Source organism: Alnus glutinosa, chromosome 7 (genome assembly GCF_958979055.1).
Source record: "Alnus glutinosa chromosome 7, dhAlnGlut1.1, whole genome shotgun sequence".
Taxonomy (NCBI): Eukaryota; Viridiplantae; Streptophyta; class Magnoliopsida; order Fagales; family Betulaceae; genus Alnus; species Alnus glutinosa.
This window is the reverse complement of record NC_084892.1, coordinates 29789494-29809943: the sequence shown is the minus strand read 5'-3', so window position 1 is coordinate 29809943 and position 20450 is coordinate 29789494. Positions and strand designations below refer to the sequence as shown.

Genomic DNA, 20450 nt, shown 5'->3' with positions numbered 1-20450 from the left:
TCTCGCAGCGATTCCAAGTGTTGTTTTGAGTCGGTGACCACACCAATCAAAAGCTCAGAAGCTAACCTATCTAATGCTACCGGAATCAGTCCAATATGAGCTTCTACAAGCTCTCATTAGCCACGTAAAGACTATGGGCTCGTTTGGATGTGTAATTTTTTTTTTATTATTATATTTTACTATTCTTTATTATATTTAAAATTATTGAATATTAAATAAATTTGTTTTTTGAAATGAGAAGTTGAGATAAAATTGAAAAAAGTTGAATAAAATTTGATTAGAATTTGAATTTAAAAAACCTACTCAAATATGTTTTTAAAAAATAATCAAAAACAAAATGCTACCTAAACATGCCCTTAACTTTTCAGAATTTTTAGGCCTCATTTGTTAAAAAGTAAAAAAAAATCTACCCAAACATATTTTTTTAAAATATAATAAAAAAATAGAATGCTACCCAAACACATCCTATGTCATTTCAGCCATGAGCCCCACGTGCTGCTGCCGTCGCTGTAAGTTCTTTCCTAACCGTCTCCCTCGAAGTCAAGCATGTGAGCCTCACAACCCTCTCGCTATGAGATTTAACAACTAGAGCACCTAAGTGGAGAATATTTTTATCCTGCCCAAAGAAGAGTGAGTGGGAGTAAGAGGAGGGATCTATAATTGTAAGGGATCCATGTCCTATAAACTTATGAACTCTACTACCAAGAAATTTGACTAATTGGACGGTTGATAGCACACATGATGTTTAAAAAGCATTAACGATTCGAGTTTGAACTTATCACCGAGCAAGAAAATCTGTTTAAGCTCAATTCATTTTTTTTTTGAATGAACTCGAATTTATTCACGAGCTACTCAATTAACTTATTCATTTATATTATATATAAATGACATGATTGTTTTTTTTTTTTTTTTTGCAAATTCATACTAATTATTAGTTATTTAATTAATATTAAGATTTATTATTTGAGTAATTAGATAAATCAACTCGAATCTTAAACAATCTAATATTGAGTTTATATGTATATATTCATCATACATACACACACAGTCATAAATTCACTCATATACACACAAACACACATATATCTATATCAAGACTTACAATTATAATAATTCAAAGTATATCTATTATATTACGAAGATAATTTATTTTTATCTTTTTGAATACTTAACATGTTTTAATTACAAACATAAAAAATAATATTATGCAAATAATAAAAATGAAGTTATACGAACTTATATGAATTGTTGTTCAAGCCATGTTTGTTTAATAAACGAAATGATCCCGAGCCTCTTTGTGAATACCTTAACCATAACAACAACCCGTATGATGTATTAAAAATAAAAAAAAAACCCTGCCAAACATAACTCAATATTACAGTCGTGGGTTAAATGTTAAATGTTACAAAAACCTTCAGCCAAAAGAATGCTCGGTTGAATAGGAAAAAAAGAAAAAAAAAAGAAAAAAGAAAAAGAAAAAGGAATGATCGGTTGACGGTTCTACAATGTGTCCAAAAATGTTTGTGAGATGGCCAGCCCTCGTATGAGAAAATTTCCAAACCAATCCCCTAGGCCCGAAGCAGCATCCTTGGGCTTCTTTTTAGGGCCCGAAGCATCCATCCTAAAGCATGACTTTGCGGGCTTGGACGATTTTCCATTGCTTCTTTTTCACGGCCGCTTGAAGGGCTAATCCGGATAAACTGTAGTGATCAGAAGGGTGCCGCCGTGCCGGTGTGGGATGAGATGGAGACTAAACTGCCATAAAATTGGTTTGTGAAGGAAAAATGCACGGCGAAAATATTAAAGGGAAAGAAATCAAAGGCTGTGTGTGTGTGTGTGTGTGTGTTTTATCAGATTGGAGGGAAAGCATTTTGTGCTGGCTCTGATCGGATCCGTATACAAAGATGAACAGATAGAACTATGAAGTGAAAGAATTTGCTTCCTAGACAACGAATTAAGTAGCATTTGATGATACAAAACAGATGGGGTTTAATTTTTGGTTACTGTTCAATGTCAAGAATGTATACAACCCTGAGTTTCTTGACCAAGGTATATAATTTTGTACTCAAGTTATGTATCGTATAATATCGTTGAGACTCAGATATCAGTAGTCAGTAGGCCGCTTTCCAAATCATCCCTCTCTGTCTTCCCTTCTGCAGCATGAGTCAGCTCCTCAGCCTTTTTACTTTGGTGCTTCCAATCTGTTTGAAACAATGTGTAGCCCATCATAGACAAGCAAGAAAACTGTGCTGCTAGCAGCCCAAACCATATACCTAGGAAGCCAATCTTGAAAACGAAAGAAGTGACAATAACCACCGGCAATCCAACGAGGTAAAATGCATACAAATTTATCCGGGCACCCAGTTTAGGACGCGCTGTGCCTGTTAAGACACCGCACGCAACTGTTTGGGGAGAGTTGCCGAGTTCGCATAAACCCAATACTGGAAGAGCAGCTGAAACCAATTCGAGAATATGTGATTCGTCTGTGAACAACTTCCCCCACACTGATCTCAACGCCGTCATGAAGATGAAGGATGCGAATCCAAAAGCAAATGCAACAGTAAGTCCAATGATTGCTGTCGATTGCGCACGGGTTGGCTGACCAGCGCCCAAGGCGTGGCCGACGCGGGTTGTTAAGCCTGCGCTTAAAGAGATTGGAACAATATATAGCAAGCCTGTTGTCTGAATAAGGATGCCCATTGCCGCCAAACTAGCCTGCGGATTACTAAACAATCCGCAGAGAAACAGCATTATTTCATACCACCACCACTCCAAGCACACTGAAACAGCGCTAGGCAGTGCTAAGCTTAGCAATGGCCCCCAGCCTCGAAAGGCTGAGATTATCGTCAATCCATGCCAAGGTTTTAGAGGTTTTTTTGATACAGCCAGATATATTATCAAGCCCAAGTTTAAGTTAAACGTGTTAAAAGCAAAACCCAATGCAATACCTTTGACACCTAATTTCAAATACGTGACAAAAAAGTAGTTAATCGGAAGGTGAAGGATGGCGGCGACGGTGGCAGCCATTGTCAGTGGGGTGGTTAAGCCTTGGGTTCTTAAGAAGCTCCTTAGGGGGTAGAGGTGAGCTTGAGCTAGCAATTCAGGAATGGAGAAAGCCATATAAACCTTAGCAACTTTTGTGATGTCCGGGTCCTGACCCAACCATTGAAAGATGGGATCAATGTTCAGCCACAAGAGTGAAATGGGTATGGAAACAAGGAGGAGGAGACACAGCGTTTTCTGAAAGGTTTGGCTGAGCACCGACCATCTCTTGGCTCCATAGGCTTGGCAACAGATTGGGTCCATCCCCGTTGACAGTCCCCTGAGGATTGAGTTGCCGGTGATATTTCCGAACCCAATCGCCAGTGAGCCTCCGGCTAGTTCTGCTTTTCCAAGACGACCCAAGAAGAGCATGGAAATAACCGACCTCGAATATATAAGCATGGTTGTCATCACGATGGGCCCTGCAATCTTCCCCAATGCTTGTACTTCTTCTCCCATCTGCATCCATGGATCGACATTGTTAATGTATAACAAAAATTGCAAATCCTTCCGAAGTTTACAGGCCAAAAATATTTCCATGGGAAACTTTAATTAGATTGCCTTTCTTCTAGGAACAAGTCACAAGATCTATTTATTTATTTATTATTATTATTATTTCAGTTTATTGAGTTTGGTTCAAAGGAATTTGACAGGCGAAGTACATAACTGATAACGCGTGGCTCTATTAGTAACGTGTACAAATATATACATGTTAAGTGCACAAGTTCACTATAAGCAGCAAGAGTGTGCACAAGTTCAGTAGAAATACAGAATGCATGGCTTCATTAGAAACGTGTACAAATACATATAGAGTGCTGTTACGGTACTACAGTTATTATTATAAATCTCTTACAAATTAACGTTGTAGTTCACGTAGCACTCACGTAGAGTACTACATTAGGCGCAAGCAATTAAATTTGTCACTCATGTTACAGCTTTTTCAATGTCTCTCAAACTTTAAATATTTGTAATTCGGGTATTCGATGTATGAGGTCCGTTCAGTTCACCCTTCTAAAAAGTTTTTTTTTTTTTTTTTTTTTTTTTTAATAAAAAAATTATTTTATAAATAAGAATATTTTCAGTCAGCGGCAGGAGAACTGCAGAAGCACCAGCACCAGCACAAGGTAGCCCCCCAACATTTAAGGTCAGACCATGTGAGCATGGAATCACCAAAGCTGCAAACAAGCTTGGTGGCTTATGTAGGTCCCATGTCTCAACACCCCCACGATTCGCTCTAAAAGATGAAATTTGTACTTTTCCCTACTAGTAGTACAAAGGCAATTTGCATTCATCTGAAAAGGGCCACACACAGAGCAAGTTGCTGAGCAGTGAAGTGCAAATAAGTGTGCCAACTTTGGTGAAGTATCCGACAAACTTAATGACATTTTCAACAATTTTGTTGAGAGGATGGACCGTAATTTGGATAGTAAATGTGATAAAGTTCTTATAAAGTTTACTTATTCGAACAAGTTTTGAACATATTGTCTACTTATCTGGACGGATGAGTCTCATAAAAACTCTCTGAATTCAAACAGTTAATTACTGAAAATTTGAATCCTCAATAATTTTGTACTAGTATATTTTATTCTCTACAAAAATACAGCCAAATGGGGGTAGCATAACTACTTCTCGCCATTTAGGGTGGTTTGGCCAAAAGGGTGGCTCGGCCATTGCCTTCAATTCTTTTTTTATTGTTTTAATTAGGTGGTGGGAGGGAAGTAAAGTAATTCATATGATTCTTTTGAATATTTTGGAAGATGTTTGTGGCTGCCTTTAATTTGATGGCCACTTAACCATTAGTTGTCTTTACTCAAAAGGTCAAAACCATACCTAATAATGTACGATCAAGATTATTATAAGTAATATTATTTCCTTATTTTAATACTCCCTTAATTAAGTTGGATTAAGGTTTTGAATTTATATAGTCTATTCTAAAATATGTTGGTACCGGTACTATTGAGATCTTCAGAATTATAACAGTATCCTACCGTTGTACTGTGTAGATTTTCTCAAATTTTAATTATTTAATTAAATAATTTATTTTTTAATTACCATATCCTGTAATTTGGACGAAAATGGATTCACATGCAAGAATTCAGACATGCCGTTTGCAAAAAACAATACAATTTCAATAGTGGAGCTACACTACACATGCTCAGTACTCCTCATGCATTCCCACCATATATATATATATATATATATATATTTTTAATTACATATGTTTTGGGTTTCATAATTTTTGTTGTATTCCCATTTTAAAATAAATCTGTATTAATTGTTAGTAATTCAAATAAATATTTTAAATTTAGTGTCAAATTAAATTGCTAGAAGCTCTATGATCCTTAACAAAACAGAAAGCTTATCCTCGTTTTCGTAATTCATCATATATTTTGAACGCAAAAGTCAAAAGCATTCGATCACTTAATTAGGAAAGAATATATCGTATTCAATCTATATATCATTAACGATGCATGATATTTTGGCTTCCTAATGGAAGAAGAGACGGAGAGATGAGTTACCTCTCTGAGCGGCATCGTCCGGAGAAGCCCAGTAAGCGGTAGCTGGCGCCGGAGAAACCCACTTCCGAATGTGCCTTCGCTTCTCTCTCTCATTGCGTCCTCATTGCAGCCTCCCTCCTTGGAAACCAAAGGGTCGCCATTTATAATTCCTCGAGATTCAGTAGTGACGCACATGTTATATACCCGAAAACAAACCTAAAAGAGAAAGTGGGAAAATTAACCGAGCGGGGTAGCTGCTGCAAATCGAATGGCCTGGGGCCGAGACTAAACAACTGAATTGACAAAGAAACACCCAGACGAAAACTTTAGGAACCAAATCCGAGCTTTTATACATGTAGCTTTATGTACATAAAAGTAGGTGTTTTTGAAGATGATGCGTATGATTGCGTATACTGAGAGATTTTTATTCTAGTTTGTTCTTAAAGATTTCATTTCACATAAAATAATCCAAACCTTAATCTTTACAAAGCCCACAAACCGTGTTGGGTCTCTTGTTGGTCGGCCATGGCACTGGAAGTGTTATTGCAGAGGAGAAGGACGGATTAATGGCAATTCGAAAAGATAAGCATCAACTTCACTTTTATAGGCCTTGATGATCAGTTGTGTGTGTGTGTGTATATATATATATATATATTATTTTTTTTTTTAATTTTTTTTTTTTTTATACTGTTCCTTATGTAATAGTTTAAGCAAACTTGTCTTATGTAATGTACGTCAATTTGCGATCAGTCACGGAAAAGGAAATTAGTAAATTAGTGGAGATAGCATTATGTTAATGCATGGTTAATGAAATTTAATTAAACATTTCTATTCCTTGGAGGGTTTGGGGAAGATCCAATAAAAATATGATATTAATTATGGATGCCTTCTTCATCTTTAATTATACTCAAGTAGATCATATATATCATGCTTTATATTTGAGTGGGAGTTGGTTAGATGTGTCTTAAAATTAAATACAAGGGCTTTGGGTTTGCTCGTGTTTTAGCATAATATACTCATGTGGTTAGTTAATTGCAGAAACCAAGTTCTATATTCTTTATCTTAGAGCATCAAAGTACAGTAGCTTTCTTTAAGTGTTTTTTTTTTTTTTTTTAAAACAATTTTAATAAAAAGAAAATCAAACTACTTTTTATTTATTTATTCAAATAAACTCTATAATATATAGTTTCTCGATCTTATCCTTTTCCTATGCCCTTTAAATATTTTTGAGTAATACTACATATCATCCCTTTATCCTCCCAAAATTGATGTGGCTCTTAAAATCACCATTGGATCAAAATTCAATAATGATCTATCATAAATTCAATGGTGATTTAAAGAGCCACATCAATTTTGGGGGGACAAAAGGAGGACAAAATGATGATATGTAGCATTACTCAATATTTTTTCAAACAAATGTTAGGGTAAAGAGAAAGGAAAAAGAAAGCATTTTTTTTAATAAATTAAATAGACTATTGATTCCCTCGGGGTTCCCTTGTTTTAGGGAATACCAAAGGAATATGTTGCAGTGGGTTTTTTTAAGAATTTTTCCTATATTTAGGAAATGAAATGAGATTGATGGAGTATGTTGCTGGTACTCGATTTTAGAGAAAAGGCCAAATTATCATGCTTAAATACATACATTTTGGCTTTAATTCAATTTTTAATGTGAAATTTGCATATATTTCGAACTCTTGACTTAGAGTAGTCACAATGGCTTATTTATTTTAGACTTTATGTAAAATAGCAACCAAAAGCCTAAAACACTTTTACTCCATTTTAATATTTTCTTTGTCCCACTTACATTTAATTTATCAGATTTTCCTTATTTTTAACCTTACATTTTTATTTTATTTTATTTTATTTTTGACTTTGAACTTGAATTTTTTCTTTTTGAGAAATGATTTTTTTTTTTTCATCAAGTGTACATTTGTTGTACATCTCTGTACAATATATATATTTTTGCAAATCATCAATTGAATTTGTAAGACCCATTAATGGTTTACAAAAGAGATAGACAACAAATGTATAAGGAATAGATGTACAGGTCTCTTTTGAAATTATGTGAATATTAGTTGACAAAAAAAGAATTTATAGAGTTCAATTATAGAATTGGATTATTAATTGAGAAATGTACATCATAAGTACTTGTTTGGTTTGACGGATTTAAAACGTATGATTTGAAAAAATACAAAATTCAAAACGTAGTTAATGAAACTATGATTTTTTAAAATGTAGTTAAATATTTAGTAAAATTGCAATTCGATCTTTAATGTGTACGTTTTTAAAAACATATTCATTTAAAAAATGATATTACATAGTTATTAGGAGTGCAAGTTGAGAGAGAAAGAAAGGGAAGTCACATGATTTACCCCCACAAAAGGAGTACCGTGGCTTTGCTCCATTTTAGGGTTCTTATGCTAGGCTGTTTCTTCGTATGTTGCACCATCTACGAAAAATATATATCTCCTAATTAAACAATCATACCTTCTTCTTCTTCTTCTTCTTCTTTTTATTTATTTTTTATTTATTTTTTCACTTATTATTCTAAAAGAGAGATCGAACATAATCATTTGATATAAGGTGGTTGGAATCAAAGGTACAATCTAAACTGATGGGAATGATTCTCCCACACACGCATTAAAAACGGGGTTACTTTGGCCTTTTCCACTGGACCATGTGAACCTTTCTTTCCCCGACAAAAGTAGTGTTATAATATATTAAGGTAATTAATATTTACACGAGAGTTCGAAGCATACAAGGAAGTGCTCGTGCAAATATAGTATAGAATACATATATCGAAATATAAAATTAATTTTTTACTCATCTCATTAAATCAAAATTACCTAATTGTGTAAACTATTAGAGCAATTCTTGGGACATTTTTCTCATAGGAACCAACGACCCTAACAGTTATCAAACGATTGAAATTGGATGAGGCCCTCTTGGTGCGAGAATGACATGCATACCTGTAAAATAGAAAAGCTGGTAGAAGGTTTAATTTCGGTTGGAATCGTAGACACTCAAATGTTTAAATTAGCATATTTGTTTATGGAGTGAAGCAGAATATAAAGAGAATGATTTTTTGTTATTAAGAGAATTGACCAGCTTGGAAAGACAGAGAGAGAGAGAGAGAGAGAGAGAGAGAGAGAGAGAGAGAGAGAGAGAGAGAGAGAGAGAGAAAGAGGAAAAGTCTTATTGTGCTGGGGTCCTTTCTTCCTATTTAACTATTTAAAGGGTCTTGTATCTTACCCATACATGTTGAAGATTAAGTGGGGTCCACGGTGGGAATGGTTGGTCACTCCCACCAAATCATCAGGGTTAGTCGCACCACCTCTTTGAGTTTTCAAGAGTGGTCGTGATCACGTCCCATGGGCGAGATTCGGGAGTTGTGACCACTCCACTTTTTGATCTAGTGCGGGATAGACCACACCATATTAGTTGTTCGAAACCAAGTTTGGCGTCCACGTCCACCCCCCGAAGTGGTTGGGGGTGGTGCCGATCAAAGTAGAGGGATCTAAGTTGTGCAATAAAAAAAACATATTGGTCAACTAACATGGCAGTATCATGTTGCACTGCCATAACAGCACGAAGACTAGTACATAAGTAGGCTTAAATGTTTTTTCTTTTTTTTGTTGTAGAAAAGCTCTGATACCATGCAGAAAACTATGTAAAAAAGTTCTAATACGATATATGTAGAAATATATATAAAATATAAAATAATAAAATATGAAAGAGAAAGAAAAAAGAGTGGAAGCATAATGAGACTTATGGGCTACATCTTGTATATTCACGATATTAAACAATATTACATAACTCTTTATTTATAGAAAGACGATGAGTAGTAAGCAAGAAACTCTAGACCAAATAAGTAGGAAATAAACTTACGAATGAAGTAGAATAAGGGAAATATAAAATATTCTAACAAACGGGAAAATACCGATAAACCTAATTAGAGAATATGTTCTACATATTCTAAGATATTCTAACAACTATCATAATAAAACTGATTATTTGCAGGCAAACAATTCAATTCTACTTACAATTAAGGATCAAAAGTTTGCCTACATTGCGATTTAAAAAAATAACGATTAATGATGGAACTTTCCTTTTGCCAATAGGGCAATATTACGTACCCAATTTTATTACCTCTTTAGATAAAGCCATTGTTAATGTGTTTCTTGCCTAACAGCTCATTTTGTTACTAAATTTATTTGAAATTTTTGGTCATGAACCACACTTGCTAGACTGCTCGAGCTTGAGCCTTTCCGGTCATTCTTTTTCTTTTCTTTCTTATTTTTCCCCCCTTATGGAATTATTTGTTTTTCTTTGTCCCTTTAGGTTGCTTTTTTCTTTTTCTTTCTTCTTTCTTCTTCTTCTTCTTTTTTTTTTTTTTTTTTTTTTAAAAAAAATAAAAATAAAAATTATTCAAAGACTATCCATGGTAGCTATTGCACCACAGGTTTAGAATCTATTATAATTAGGGATAATTATACTTAACCCCCCTAATTTATCCACGGTGTGGCGATTTACCCCCCAATGTACCAAAATTAGTACATGACCCCCCCGAACTTGCCAACGTGTGGCAAAATCAACCTTCCGTCCAATCGACCGTTTGTTTGGACGGAAAGTTGGTCACGTGCAAGTCACGTGACTGTTTAAGATAGAGACCCTCCCCAAGTCACGTGACTTGCACGTGACCGACTTTCCGTCCAAACGAACGGTCGATTGGACGGAAGGTTGATTTTGCCACACGTTAGCAAGTTCGGGGGGGTCATGTACCAATTTTGGTACATTGGGGGGTAAATCGCCACACCGTGGATAAATCAGGGGGGTTAAGTGTAATTATCCCTTATAATTAAGTACCCAAAAATAGTTTTTCAGGCAATGGCCTCTCTGGCCATAATTAGCTTAAGAGGGCTCGTCTCAAATCGGTATTATAGATAGGCTAAGCCCACAGAACCGGGCACAATGGTGTTGATAAGGCAACGCCCACAAAACATCCCAACCACAAAGAATTGGACTCAATCTGTTGAGGAAATTCTCTCAAGCACTGTTCAAAATAAAAAGGAAAAGTATTAGTGAAATAGGACTTCGGGACTGATTGACCAGTCAGAGGTCGAGACAGCAGTCGTTGGAGAAAGGGACAAAAAACATTAATAGCCAAAGATCGCTTCATTTATTGGAATCTTAGTAATTAATTGCCTGCCGTCATTAGGTTTGAAGAATAAGTACAATAGGGAGTGGATGATTGGATCCCCGACTCCGACTTGCTTCCAAATATAGGACAAGACATCAAAGGCAACATCAGATCTCCGCTACCGAAGTAACTTTTATGGAAAGGAATTAAGAAGATCCAAAATATCCGCAGACCTAAATGAAGGTACGGGAATACAGGTGATAAATTAAAAACACGTTTATGGAGGTAACAAAATAAAAATAAAAATAAAGGCTCACAAGCTTTCTCCTCTCTCTCTCTCTCTCCCTCTCTCCTAAGAACATTTGGAGCTGATTCCTCGTTAACTTGACCGTCGGAGGAGGTGCCGCCGGGACAACCCTGATGCACCTTTGTTTTGCAGGTCCCTGGAAGGAAGTTCAGCTTGGAGGTTTCGTTACACAAAACAACCACCCGCGAAAGTTTAGTCCGTAGCTGACACATCATCGTGAAAAATCCGACATCAACAATTGGCGCCGTCTGTGGGAACGACATGGTTATGTGTTCCTTGAAGAAATAGAGTAAAAACCCTAGATGGTGAGTACACGGTTAACTCGAAGAGGGATGGTAGAGGAAGGCGCTCGTGAAGTAGCAGGAACTTCGTATGATCCTTAGGTGGAGATAATTCGCTTGAATGAGAGAATAGCACAATCGGAAAAAGATTTGCAAGACCGAGATCAAACTGAGCAGCAAAAAACTGAAGAAGATCTTCTTCGCGATGGCCATATGAGCGCCAGAAATGAGGGTAGGCGCGTAGAGGAGATGGTAGAAGGCGAAAGCAGTGCTGATGGAGATGTGGAGCTCGCCAACTTGATAAGAGAAAATGAGAAGGAGAAGAAAGAATGGGTGGAAAAACAAACCAAACTAGAGCAACAGTATAACTACTTAATAGGTTCTACACAGTCGCGAGCTAAAGGGAAAGCCTCATTGGCTGACAGCTTATTTTCAACTACGACGTCTCCGTTTACAGAACAGATAATGTCATGCCGACTTCCAGATAAGTTCAAAATGCCTGAAATACCTGTTTACACTGGATTAGGCGACCCGATTGAGCATTTGGCAAGTTTCTGCGGGCATATAGTTTTGCATGCCACACCAGACTAAGTGGCATGCCAAGCCTTCCCCCTCACCTTGATGGGAGGAGCTTGGGAATGGTTTAGAACACTACAATCCCGCTCAGTTACGAGCTTTGAGAGTTTAGCTAAGAAGTTTGCGTCTCAATTTATGGCAGGTATTGTCCGGAAGAAACCAGCGCAGCAGTTGATGTATGATGAATGCCAAATATTGCATATGTGGACCCCTTAATTTGCATTTGTTAAACCTTAGTTTTGTTATTTTCTGATATTTTTTATTAGTTTTAGTATTTTAGTATCTTGCAGGACTTTGAGAGAAAATAACGGTTTCTACATGAAATTTGCAAAGTTGAAGAGAATTATATTTTGTGTTTTGTCTAGTGGAAGACACACATGCATCATAGGTGGACAAAGTGGGACACAAGTCTCCAAGGAAATTTCCAGTTCTACACGTAATTAATTTCCAGCACCCAATTCATGCAACTCATGCACAAACCAGCACCGAACGGGAAAAGAACGTGGACTTTGAAAGGCAGCAGCTGGAGCACCGAGAGATACATGATTTGTCTCCTATTTCTAAGCCGTGCATGAAGAGATTTCTTTCCATATATACCTGGGCACCGAATCGTGATTCTCAAAGTTGCGAGGCACCGAATTAGCACATGTTATTCTTTCTAGACCTGGGCAGATTCCTTCCATGCTAAAGAACTGAACACACACGGATATTTCCCATGCATGCACCGAAATTCTAAAGACCAATCCCATGCAGCACCAAAGCACACGTTGACATCTCCTTTCTAAAGCTGTACATGCATAAATTCTTTCCAAAACAGGTAGCAAGGCAGCGCCGAATGTAGGTTATTTCCATGCAAAGGCAGCAACGTGGAATGCGTATTTTCAGCCAAGACCTGTTTCTTTCCATAGCCGTGCATGTGTTCTTTCCAGAAATAGAAGCAGCTGAACAGCAACACACGTCTTAATCAAAAGGGACAGACCTGATTTCTTTCCACCTGAACAGCATCGACTCATTTGATTCTTTCCCAATCAGGAGAGTAACACGTCTCGTGCGGTAGAATTTTCCATAACAGATCAAGACCTACTCCAAGCAGGACACATACATTATTTTACAAGGCAAGAAAACATGATTCTTTCCAATTAAACCAAGCAGCCGAGACCCTACTTAGCACTATATATATGAGTCTTTTCTCTTGAGAAAAAGGTGTGTGAGGCTAGAGAATAATTTTGGTGTCTTCTTGCAACAATTTTTCTTGTAAGTTCTTTTAATTTTTAATGTTTTCAATTCAAGTTAGCATGTTATTTTTAGCCATGAAAGGCTAAACCTTCAACTAAGGTTGAGGATGAAGCCTCACTTATGATTAGCAACAATATTCTCATGTAATGCAATATTTTCCAATTTTAATGAGTTTAATTTTCAATTGTTTTACTTCAATTTAATTTTGTGGAATGATTCTTGGATATCTTTTGTGATTCAAGGATATATTTGATGATTTAAGATAGTTTCATAGAATTGATTGTGCTTGGTTTTCTTTGTTTAAAAAAAATTGGATATCCCTTGTGATTTATTCTACGGATACAATTGATGTTTTGATTTAAATTGGATATATTGCTGTGATTTACGGATACACTTGATGATTTAATTTAAATTGGATTTTTTTATGATTTGTGTAAAGAATGGATACATGGGATGGTTTTGATTAATTATTTGAAGCAAAAGTAAAACATACTTAAGATTTTATTATGAGAACTTTGAAAAATATTATTGATCATGAGAATATGTTGCTATGAGTTTGTGAGTGCGGATTCTGATACCTTAGTGCCTTTTTTATTTGATTACATTAACTCTAGTTAATTTTATTTATGCTTTTAATTTTTATTCACAAAAACAATCTCTTAATTTTTGGAACTAGGTTAGGATTAAATTAATTTAGATTTAAATTTTGTTTGCAAAAACGCAATCCCCTGTGGATATGATCTCGCACTTGCACATACACTATATTGCAAACGATTCGTGCGCTTGCGAGTATTAAAATTTGCACATCAATGTCTATCAAGCAAGGCCCACAAGAGTCCTTGAGAAGTTATTCGTTGCGTTTTAATTAAGAGAGGTTGGCCGCAGAAAGTCAAAGTGAGCAGTTTATTCACTGTGCTATATACCAAGGCATTAGAAAGGATGGGGCTTTCATGGCAGATTTGGCAAGAAGGCCGGCGGAGGGATTGCAGGAGTTCCTAGATCGAGCAGAAGAATTTGTAAATCAAGAGGAGACTCTTTGGGCATTCCGAGGAACTGAGGAAGTCTCAAGGAAGAACCCGATGATGGAAAAGAAGTCAAAGCAAAGAGGGGTCCCAATCGGGAAGGGAGTTATGGAGTGCTGACCAGTTAAAAGAGTGGAGGATTATAACTGGACTCTTATTAACGCCTCTGGGAAGGAAGTTCTTATGTAAATTAAGAAAGACCCAGATTACAAAGACCCACCTCCAATAAAGGGAAAGCCGCTCCCCCATAACCTTTATAAATACTGTCACTATCATGGCTCCTATGGTCATTGGACCAATTCTTGTGTAGCTTTGAGAGAAATGATTGAAAGGTACATTGCAGATGGTAAGCTGACTCGCTTCTTAGGGGAGCAGAAAGACTAGACAGGTGGACCCCCAGTGGGCCGAATACCCAGGAACCGTGATTCGTCTGGAGGCGGAGCGCGTTCAGATCATCGACCATACTATCGAGAAAGGAGATCGACCCAGATGCCGAGGACAGACTTACAAGCTAGGGAAATGGTCCAACGTGAGTGGAGTAGCAGCAAGGGATGCCCGGACAATACGAGAGATTTCCCTGAAATCTAGACCATTGCAGGGGGCTTTGGAGGGGGAGGCGAAACTCATTCAGCTCGTAAATCTTATGCGAAGGAGATGAGAGAGGCGTCCATCTATGCAGTCAGGAGACCGTTCAATACCGCAAGGCGTGAGAAGTTAGTTATTGGATTCTCGGACGAAGACTATGAAGGCATCTACCTTCCCCACTCGGATGCCCTCGTGGTAACGATGGTAATAGCTAATCATAAAATACATCGAGTTTTAGTGGATAATGGCAGTTCGGCTGATATTCTATATAAACCCGCTTTTGATTTGATGAAAATTGACAAAGAGAAGGTTCTTGCGGTTCAATATCCTTTAGTAGGGTTTGCAGGAGAGCAGGTGATGCCGTTGGGATCAATTGAATTACAAGTCACGATGGGCACACCCCTTACACAAAAGACAATTCCGGTAAGGTTCCTCGTCGTCGATAGATCCTCGGCATACAATGCAATCTTTAGTAGGACTGCGCAGGCAAAATTGAAAGCAGTAACGTCGATACCCCACCTTTGTGTGAAGTTTCCAACTGAAGATGGGGTTGGAGTCGTCCGAGGAGAACAAAGAGCAGCTCGGGAGTGTTATAACACTTCCCTAAAGAACTTCCCCGAGTGCGCATGTCTCGAGGAAGGGTCAAGATCAAATAATAAATAGCAATTACAAATTGGGGGCCCGGTCGGAGATTTTGAAGAGGTGGAGATCGGACCCAGGCCCGAAAGGTTTGAGTCGGTTCTCGACTTCCAACAACAGAAAGGGAAAGGTTAGTGGAATTTCTACAAGATCATATTGATGTTTTTGCTTGGGAACATGATGAAATGCATAGGATAGACCTTTCTATTATAGAGCATCGATTGAATGTTGATCTGAGTTGTAGGCCGGTGAAGCAACGGCGCAGAACCTTTGCCCCGGAGAGGAATCAGGCGATTCCCGACGAGGTACCGAAGTTGATGAAGGCTGGATTTATTAGGGAGGTTGATTATTCGAAATGGTTGGTGAATGTTGTACTGGTGAAGAATGCTAATGGAAAGTGGAGGATGTGCGTGGACTTCACTGACCTCAATAAAGCTTGTCCGAAAGATTGTTTCCCTCTGTCCAGAATAGATCAGCTTGTGGACTCGACCGCAAGACGTGAAGTGCTGAGCTTCATGGATGCATTCTCTGGTTACAATCAGATATATATGGCTAAATCTGATCAGGAGAAGACATCATTTATAGTCGATCGTGGGCTCTATTATTACACAATGATGCCCTTCGGGTTAAAAAACGCTGGGGCCACCTACCGAAGGTTAGTAAACAGAATGTTCCGAGCACAAATTGGACGCAATATGGAGGTCTATGTTTACGATATGCTTGTTAAAAGCTTGGAGGTCATGTTACAGATTTAGCAGAAACATTTGAGACTCTAAGAAGGTACCAGATGAAGTTGAATCCTTAAAAATGTGTTTTTGGTGTCGACTCCAGGAAATTTTTGGGATTCATGGTGTCACAGAGGGGGATTGAAGCAAATCCCGACAAAGTTAAGGCCATTCTAGAGATGCAACCTCCACGGATAATGAAATAGTTACAGCAGTTGACTGGGAGATTAGCAGCCTTAAACCGATTTCTTTCCCGATCCTCAGACAAATGTCTTCCTTTCTTTAAAATTTTAAAGAAAGCTTTCAGTTGGACAAAAGAATGCGAAAGAGCTTTCGAGGAATTAAAGAATTATTTGGCTAACCCCCCGCTCTTGAGTCGACTAGTAGAAGGGGAAATCCTGTATTTATATCTGGCAGTATCTCGATCTGCAGTCAGTTCAGTACTGGTAAGGGAGGAGTCAGGAAAGTAGAAGCCTATATACTTCACTAGCAAAGTTTTGTATGGGGTAGAGGAGCGCTATCCGCGCATTGAGAAATTGTCATTTGCTTTAGTTATTTCAGCTCGAAGATTGATGCCTTATTTTCAAGCACATGCAATAAGGGTATTGGCGGAATACCCCTCAGAAAGATACTCCAGAAGCTGGACCTGTCGGGGAGGCTTGTTAATTGGGCGGTAGAGTTGGGACAGTTTGATATTGAATTCCATCCCCGGATAGCAATAAAGGGGCAGGTTTTGGCGGATTTCTTAGTTGAGATGAATGGCGACGCGGAAGCCACGGAACTTCCCAGAGCATTGACCTGGATCGCCTATGTGGATGGCTCATCAGCAAGTGGGCAAAGTGGAGCAGGGGGTCGTGCTCTGAGGTCCTAACTAGGAGAAATTCGAATACGCTATCAAATTCGAGTTCGTCGCCACCACAATGAAGCTGAGTATGAAGCAGTACTTTCGGCGTTAACGATGGCACGAGAAATGGGGATAACGAACATAGAGATTCAGAGTGATTCACAAATTATCATTGGACAGATAAATGGCAGCTTTGCAGCACAAGGGGTATTGACTAAGATTATTTTGATAGAGTGGTATTGACTAAGATTCCTAGGGAGAAAAATAGTATAGAAGATGCTTTGTCGAGAATTGGCCGCTCCAGTTAATAATTACAAGACTCTGGTCAAGACACAGCCGACATTGTCTGCGACTACCGAAATGATGCAAGTAGATGAGATAGAGCCAAAGTGGGCTATTGGGATTATACGATACTTAAAATGTGGTGAACTCCCCCCAATTAAAGAAAAGGCCTGAGAGATTACAAGATGCTTGCCGCGTTATGTGCTAATCGGGGGAGTCTTGTACAGACGGGGATACTCTTTTCCTTTACTAAAGTGTTTGTCAAAAGCAGATGCTAGTTACGTCTTGAGGGAAATTCATGAAGAGGTGTGTGGAAATCATTCGGGAGCCAAAATGTTGCTAAAAAAAGTTATAAGGGCCGGGTATTATTGGCCGACTATGAATAAAGACGCAGCTGATGTAGTAAGGACCTGCGATGCTTGTCAAAGGTTTGCTTGTATCATGAAGAATCCTCTGGAGTATCTGCACCCGATCACATCACGGTGGCCATTTGCGAAATGGGGAGTGGATATAGTGGGCCCGATGCCACCTAGGAAGGGCAACAAGAAGTTCGTGGTGGTTGTTGTTGACTATTTCACTAAATGGGCCGAAGCAGAGGCACTTGCCGCGATAACGATTGATAATGTCACCAAGTTTCTTTGGAAGTCAATTGTGTGTAGGTTCGGTATACCGCATGCTTTGGTAACTGACAATGGGAAACAATTTGATTGTGCACATTTTCAGAAATGGTGTTCTGAACTTCGCATACGAAACAGTTATTCGACTCCTGCCTTTCCTCAATCCAATGGTCAAGTTGAAGCAACTAATAAGACATTGGTGCAGATTTTGAAGAAGAAGCTTGGCCAGAAGAAAGGACCTTGGGTAAAATACCTCCCTGAAGTACTATGGTCATATAGGACCACTGTTAGGACCCCTACAGGGGAAACCCCATTTGCTTTGACTTATGGTATGGAAGCTGTGATACCAGCCGAAGTAGGTTCGCCGAGCTTCAGAGTGGCTCGTTATAACCCTGGATTGAATGAAGAAGGGATAAATTTGAGCCTGGATTTATTACAAGAGCGTCGCAAAGATGCCCGCGTAGTGTGGACTGCTTATCAACGCCGAGTAGCCAGATATTTTGATAAAAAAGTTAAGTTCAAGGAATTTAAGATTGGTGATTGGGTATTAAGGAAGGTCAATTTGATAACTCTAGAACCTGTTGGTCGTAAGCTGGCCCAGAGATGGGAGGGACCTTACAGGATCGTTAGTACCAGCAAAAATGGCGCCTATCACTTAGTTACAAAGGAAGGAAAACCAGTGCCAAGAGCATGGAATGTAGAACATCTTAAAAAATATTACTTCTAACTCCTTGATGTTGTAGTATACTTTTGCTGTAGTAAGACAATATGTATAAATGGAATATTTTGCTTGGCATTGAAATGTCCGATCTCGGACAAGGACACCCCTCCTGCTGAGGACAGAGGGATGATAAGGAACCCACCCTTAAAAAAGGATTTATGGGGGAACGTCCGATCTCGGACAGGCACACCCCTCTTGCTGAGGACATGGGGGTGATAAGGAACCCACCCTTAAAAAGGGATTTATGGGAGAACGTCCGATCTCAGACAAGCACACCCCTACTGCTGAGGACAGTGGGATGATAAGGAACCCACCCTTAAAAAGAGATTTATGGGGGAACGTCCGATCTCGGATAGGCACACCCCTCCTGTTGAGGATAAAGGGGTAATAAGGAACCCACCCTTAAAAAGGGATTTATAGGGGAACGTCCTATCTCGGAAAAGGACACCCCTCCTGCTGAGGACAGGGGAGTGATAAGGAACCCACCCTTAAAAAGGGATTTATGGGGGAACTTCTGATCTCGGACAGGCACACCCCTTTTGCTGAGGACATGGGGTGATAAGGAACCCATCCTTAAAAAGGGATTTGTGGGGGAACGTCCGATCTAGGACAGGCACACCCCTCCTGCTGAGGACATGGGTGTGATACGGAACCCACCCTTTAAAACGGATTTCTCAGCGAACGTCCGATCTCGCCGGGGACCTATAAGAAGACCTCCGCCTGTGCCTTGGCTTAACTATTAATACAGCAAATCCCTTCAGTCCTCACTCAGACTGGACGCATTTGGGGGGGATAAGGCACTAGTTTGTCCAGAAAACATATGTTTGGGGAGGTAAATTTGGAAAGCAGAAAAACATATTAAGCTCCCAAGGGATTATATTCGGAGGAACCAGTGACAAGGAAGCATAATTTGGTTGTAAGTAATCCTTCTGCAGGATTTGCACGAGTCTTCCGAGGAACGAAAAACGCCTTCTGGATTCTCAGAAAAAGGTAAAAAGTGAAAAACGTCACTCTACATAGGAAATTGGTTTGGTGAAAATTGATGGGTTCGATCACTTGGAAATTATGTAAAAGAACCGAGATGGTTCATGAAACTTCGAAGATTATGAGATATGGAAAGTCTTTAACGCCTTCTTCTTCTCACATAGGGAGAATAGTAAGAGATTATGCACGTTCCGAAATTCTTGAGTTATCGCATGTGGCAATTGGGGCCTATTAATTGAAATCGGAAGGTGGTGGTCTGATGGTAGGTGTCTGACTAGTGAATGTTGGTTGCTCCCGGATGAGCGATTAAAAGGAATGAAAAAAGAGAAAAGAGGGTGAAGAGGCATCAGATTACAAAATTTATATTTTCAATTTGAGATAAAGTTCAATCAGAATGTCGCCAAAACGGTAAGAAAAGTAAATAGAAAACATCTACATATATGTATATGTATGTGTGTTACAAAGCATCAAGATCAGGTTACATCAACATTGGTATGGGAAGTTCCGATATTATAAAGACAGACCATGCAGGGTCAGAGGCTGATTTGAACGGTTGGGTTCCCATCCTTCCAGCATGGTTCCCAAGCCGAGGATGTTGGAGGAATTCCCAGATGGTGCTAAGTCAAGAAGGTTCGCTGACGCGCATCCCCTCTGCCAGTGTCTCCATCGGGAAATTCCGTAGGGAGCGCAGGCCTGCTTGTTGTGCATGAGAAGTGCCAGGGAATAAGGCCCAGGACGCTGCAATGTTCCTAACAGAAACAAGGCCCTTCCGGCGTAAAGCCGGAGGTCGCACCTCCCTTCGTAGTTAAAGCCGGAGATCGCACACCCAATTGAAGTGAAGTGAGGAATTGATGATCCAGGACCTAGTACCTTAGGGCCGGCACCGTTGTTGGCAAACTTGCAAATGAGTCGAGCCATAGAAATTGTTTGCAGATGAGTTAGAATAATGTG

The 20450-nt window shown here is 38.9% G+C and overlaps 2 protein-coding genes across 2 annotated transcripts; one reads left to right on the top strand and one right to left on the bottom strand.

Annotated features, from left to right (window-relative positions):
• Positions 1-1921: 1921 nt before the first annotated feature.
• On the bottom strand, positions 1922-6141 carry LOC133872471 (protein DETOXIFICATION 53). Its single transcript, XM_062309977.1, has 3 exons — positions 6015-6141; positions 5562-5756; positions 1922-3501 (listed from the first exon to the last, which is right to left on the bottom strand). The coding sequence occupies exons 2-3, from the start codon at positions 5733-5735 to the stop codon at positions 2098-2100; spliced, it is 1578 nt and encodes a 525-aa protein (XP_062165961.1). The 5' UTR covers positions 5736-5756; positions 6015-6141; the 3' UTR covers positions 1922-2097.
• Positions 6142-14888: 8747 nt separating this feature from the next.
• Positions 14889-16922, top strand: LOC133873456 (uncharacterized). The gene is made up of 3 exons (XM_062311155.1): positions 14889-15328; positions 15520-15981; positions 16613-16922. The coding sequence occupies exons 1-3, from the start codon at positions 14889-14891 to the stop codon at positions 16920-16922; spliced, it is 1212 nt and encodes a 403-aa protein (XP_062167139.1).
• The last annotated feature ends 3528 nt before the right edge of the window (positions 16923-20450 follow it).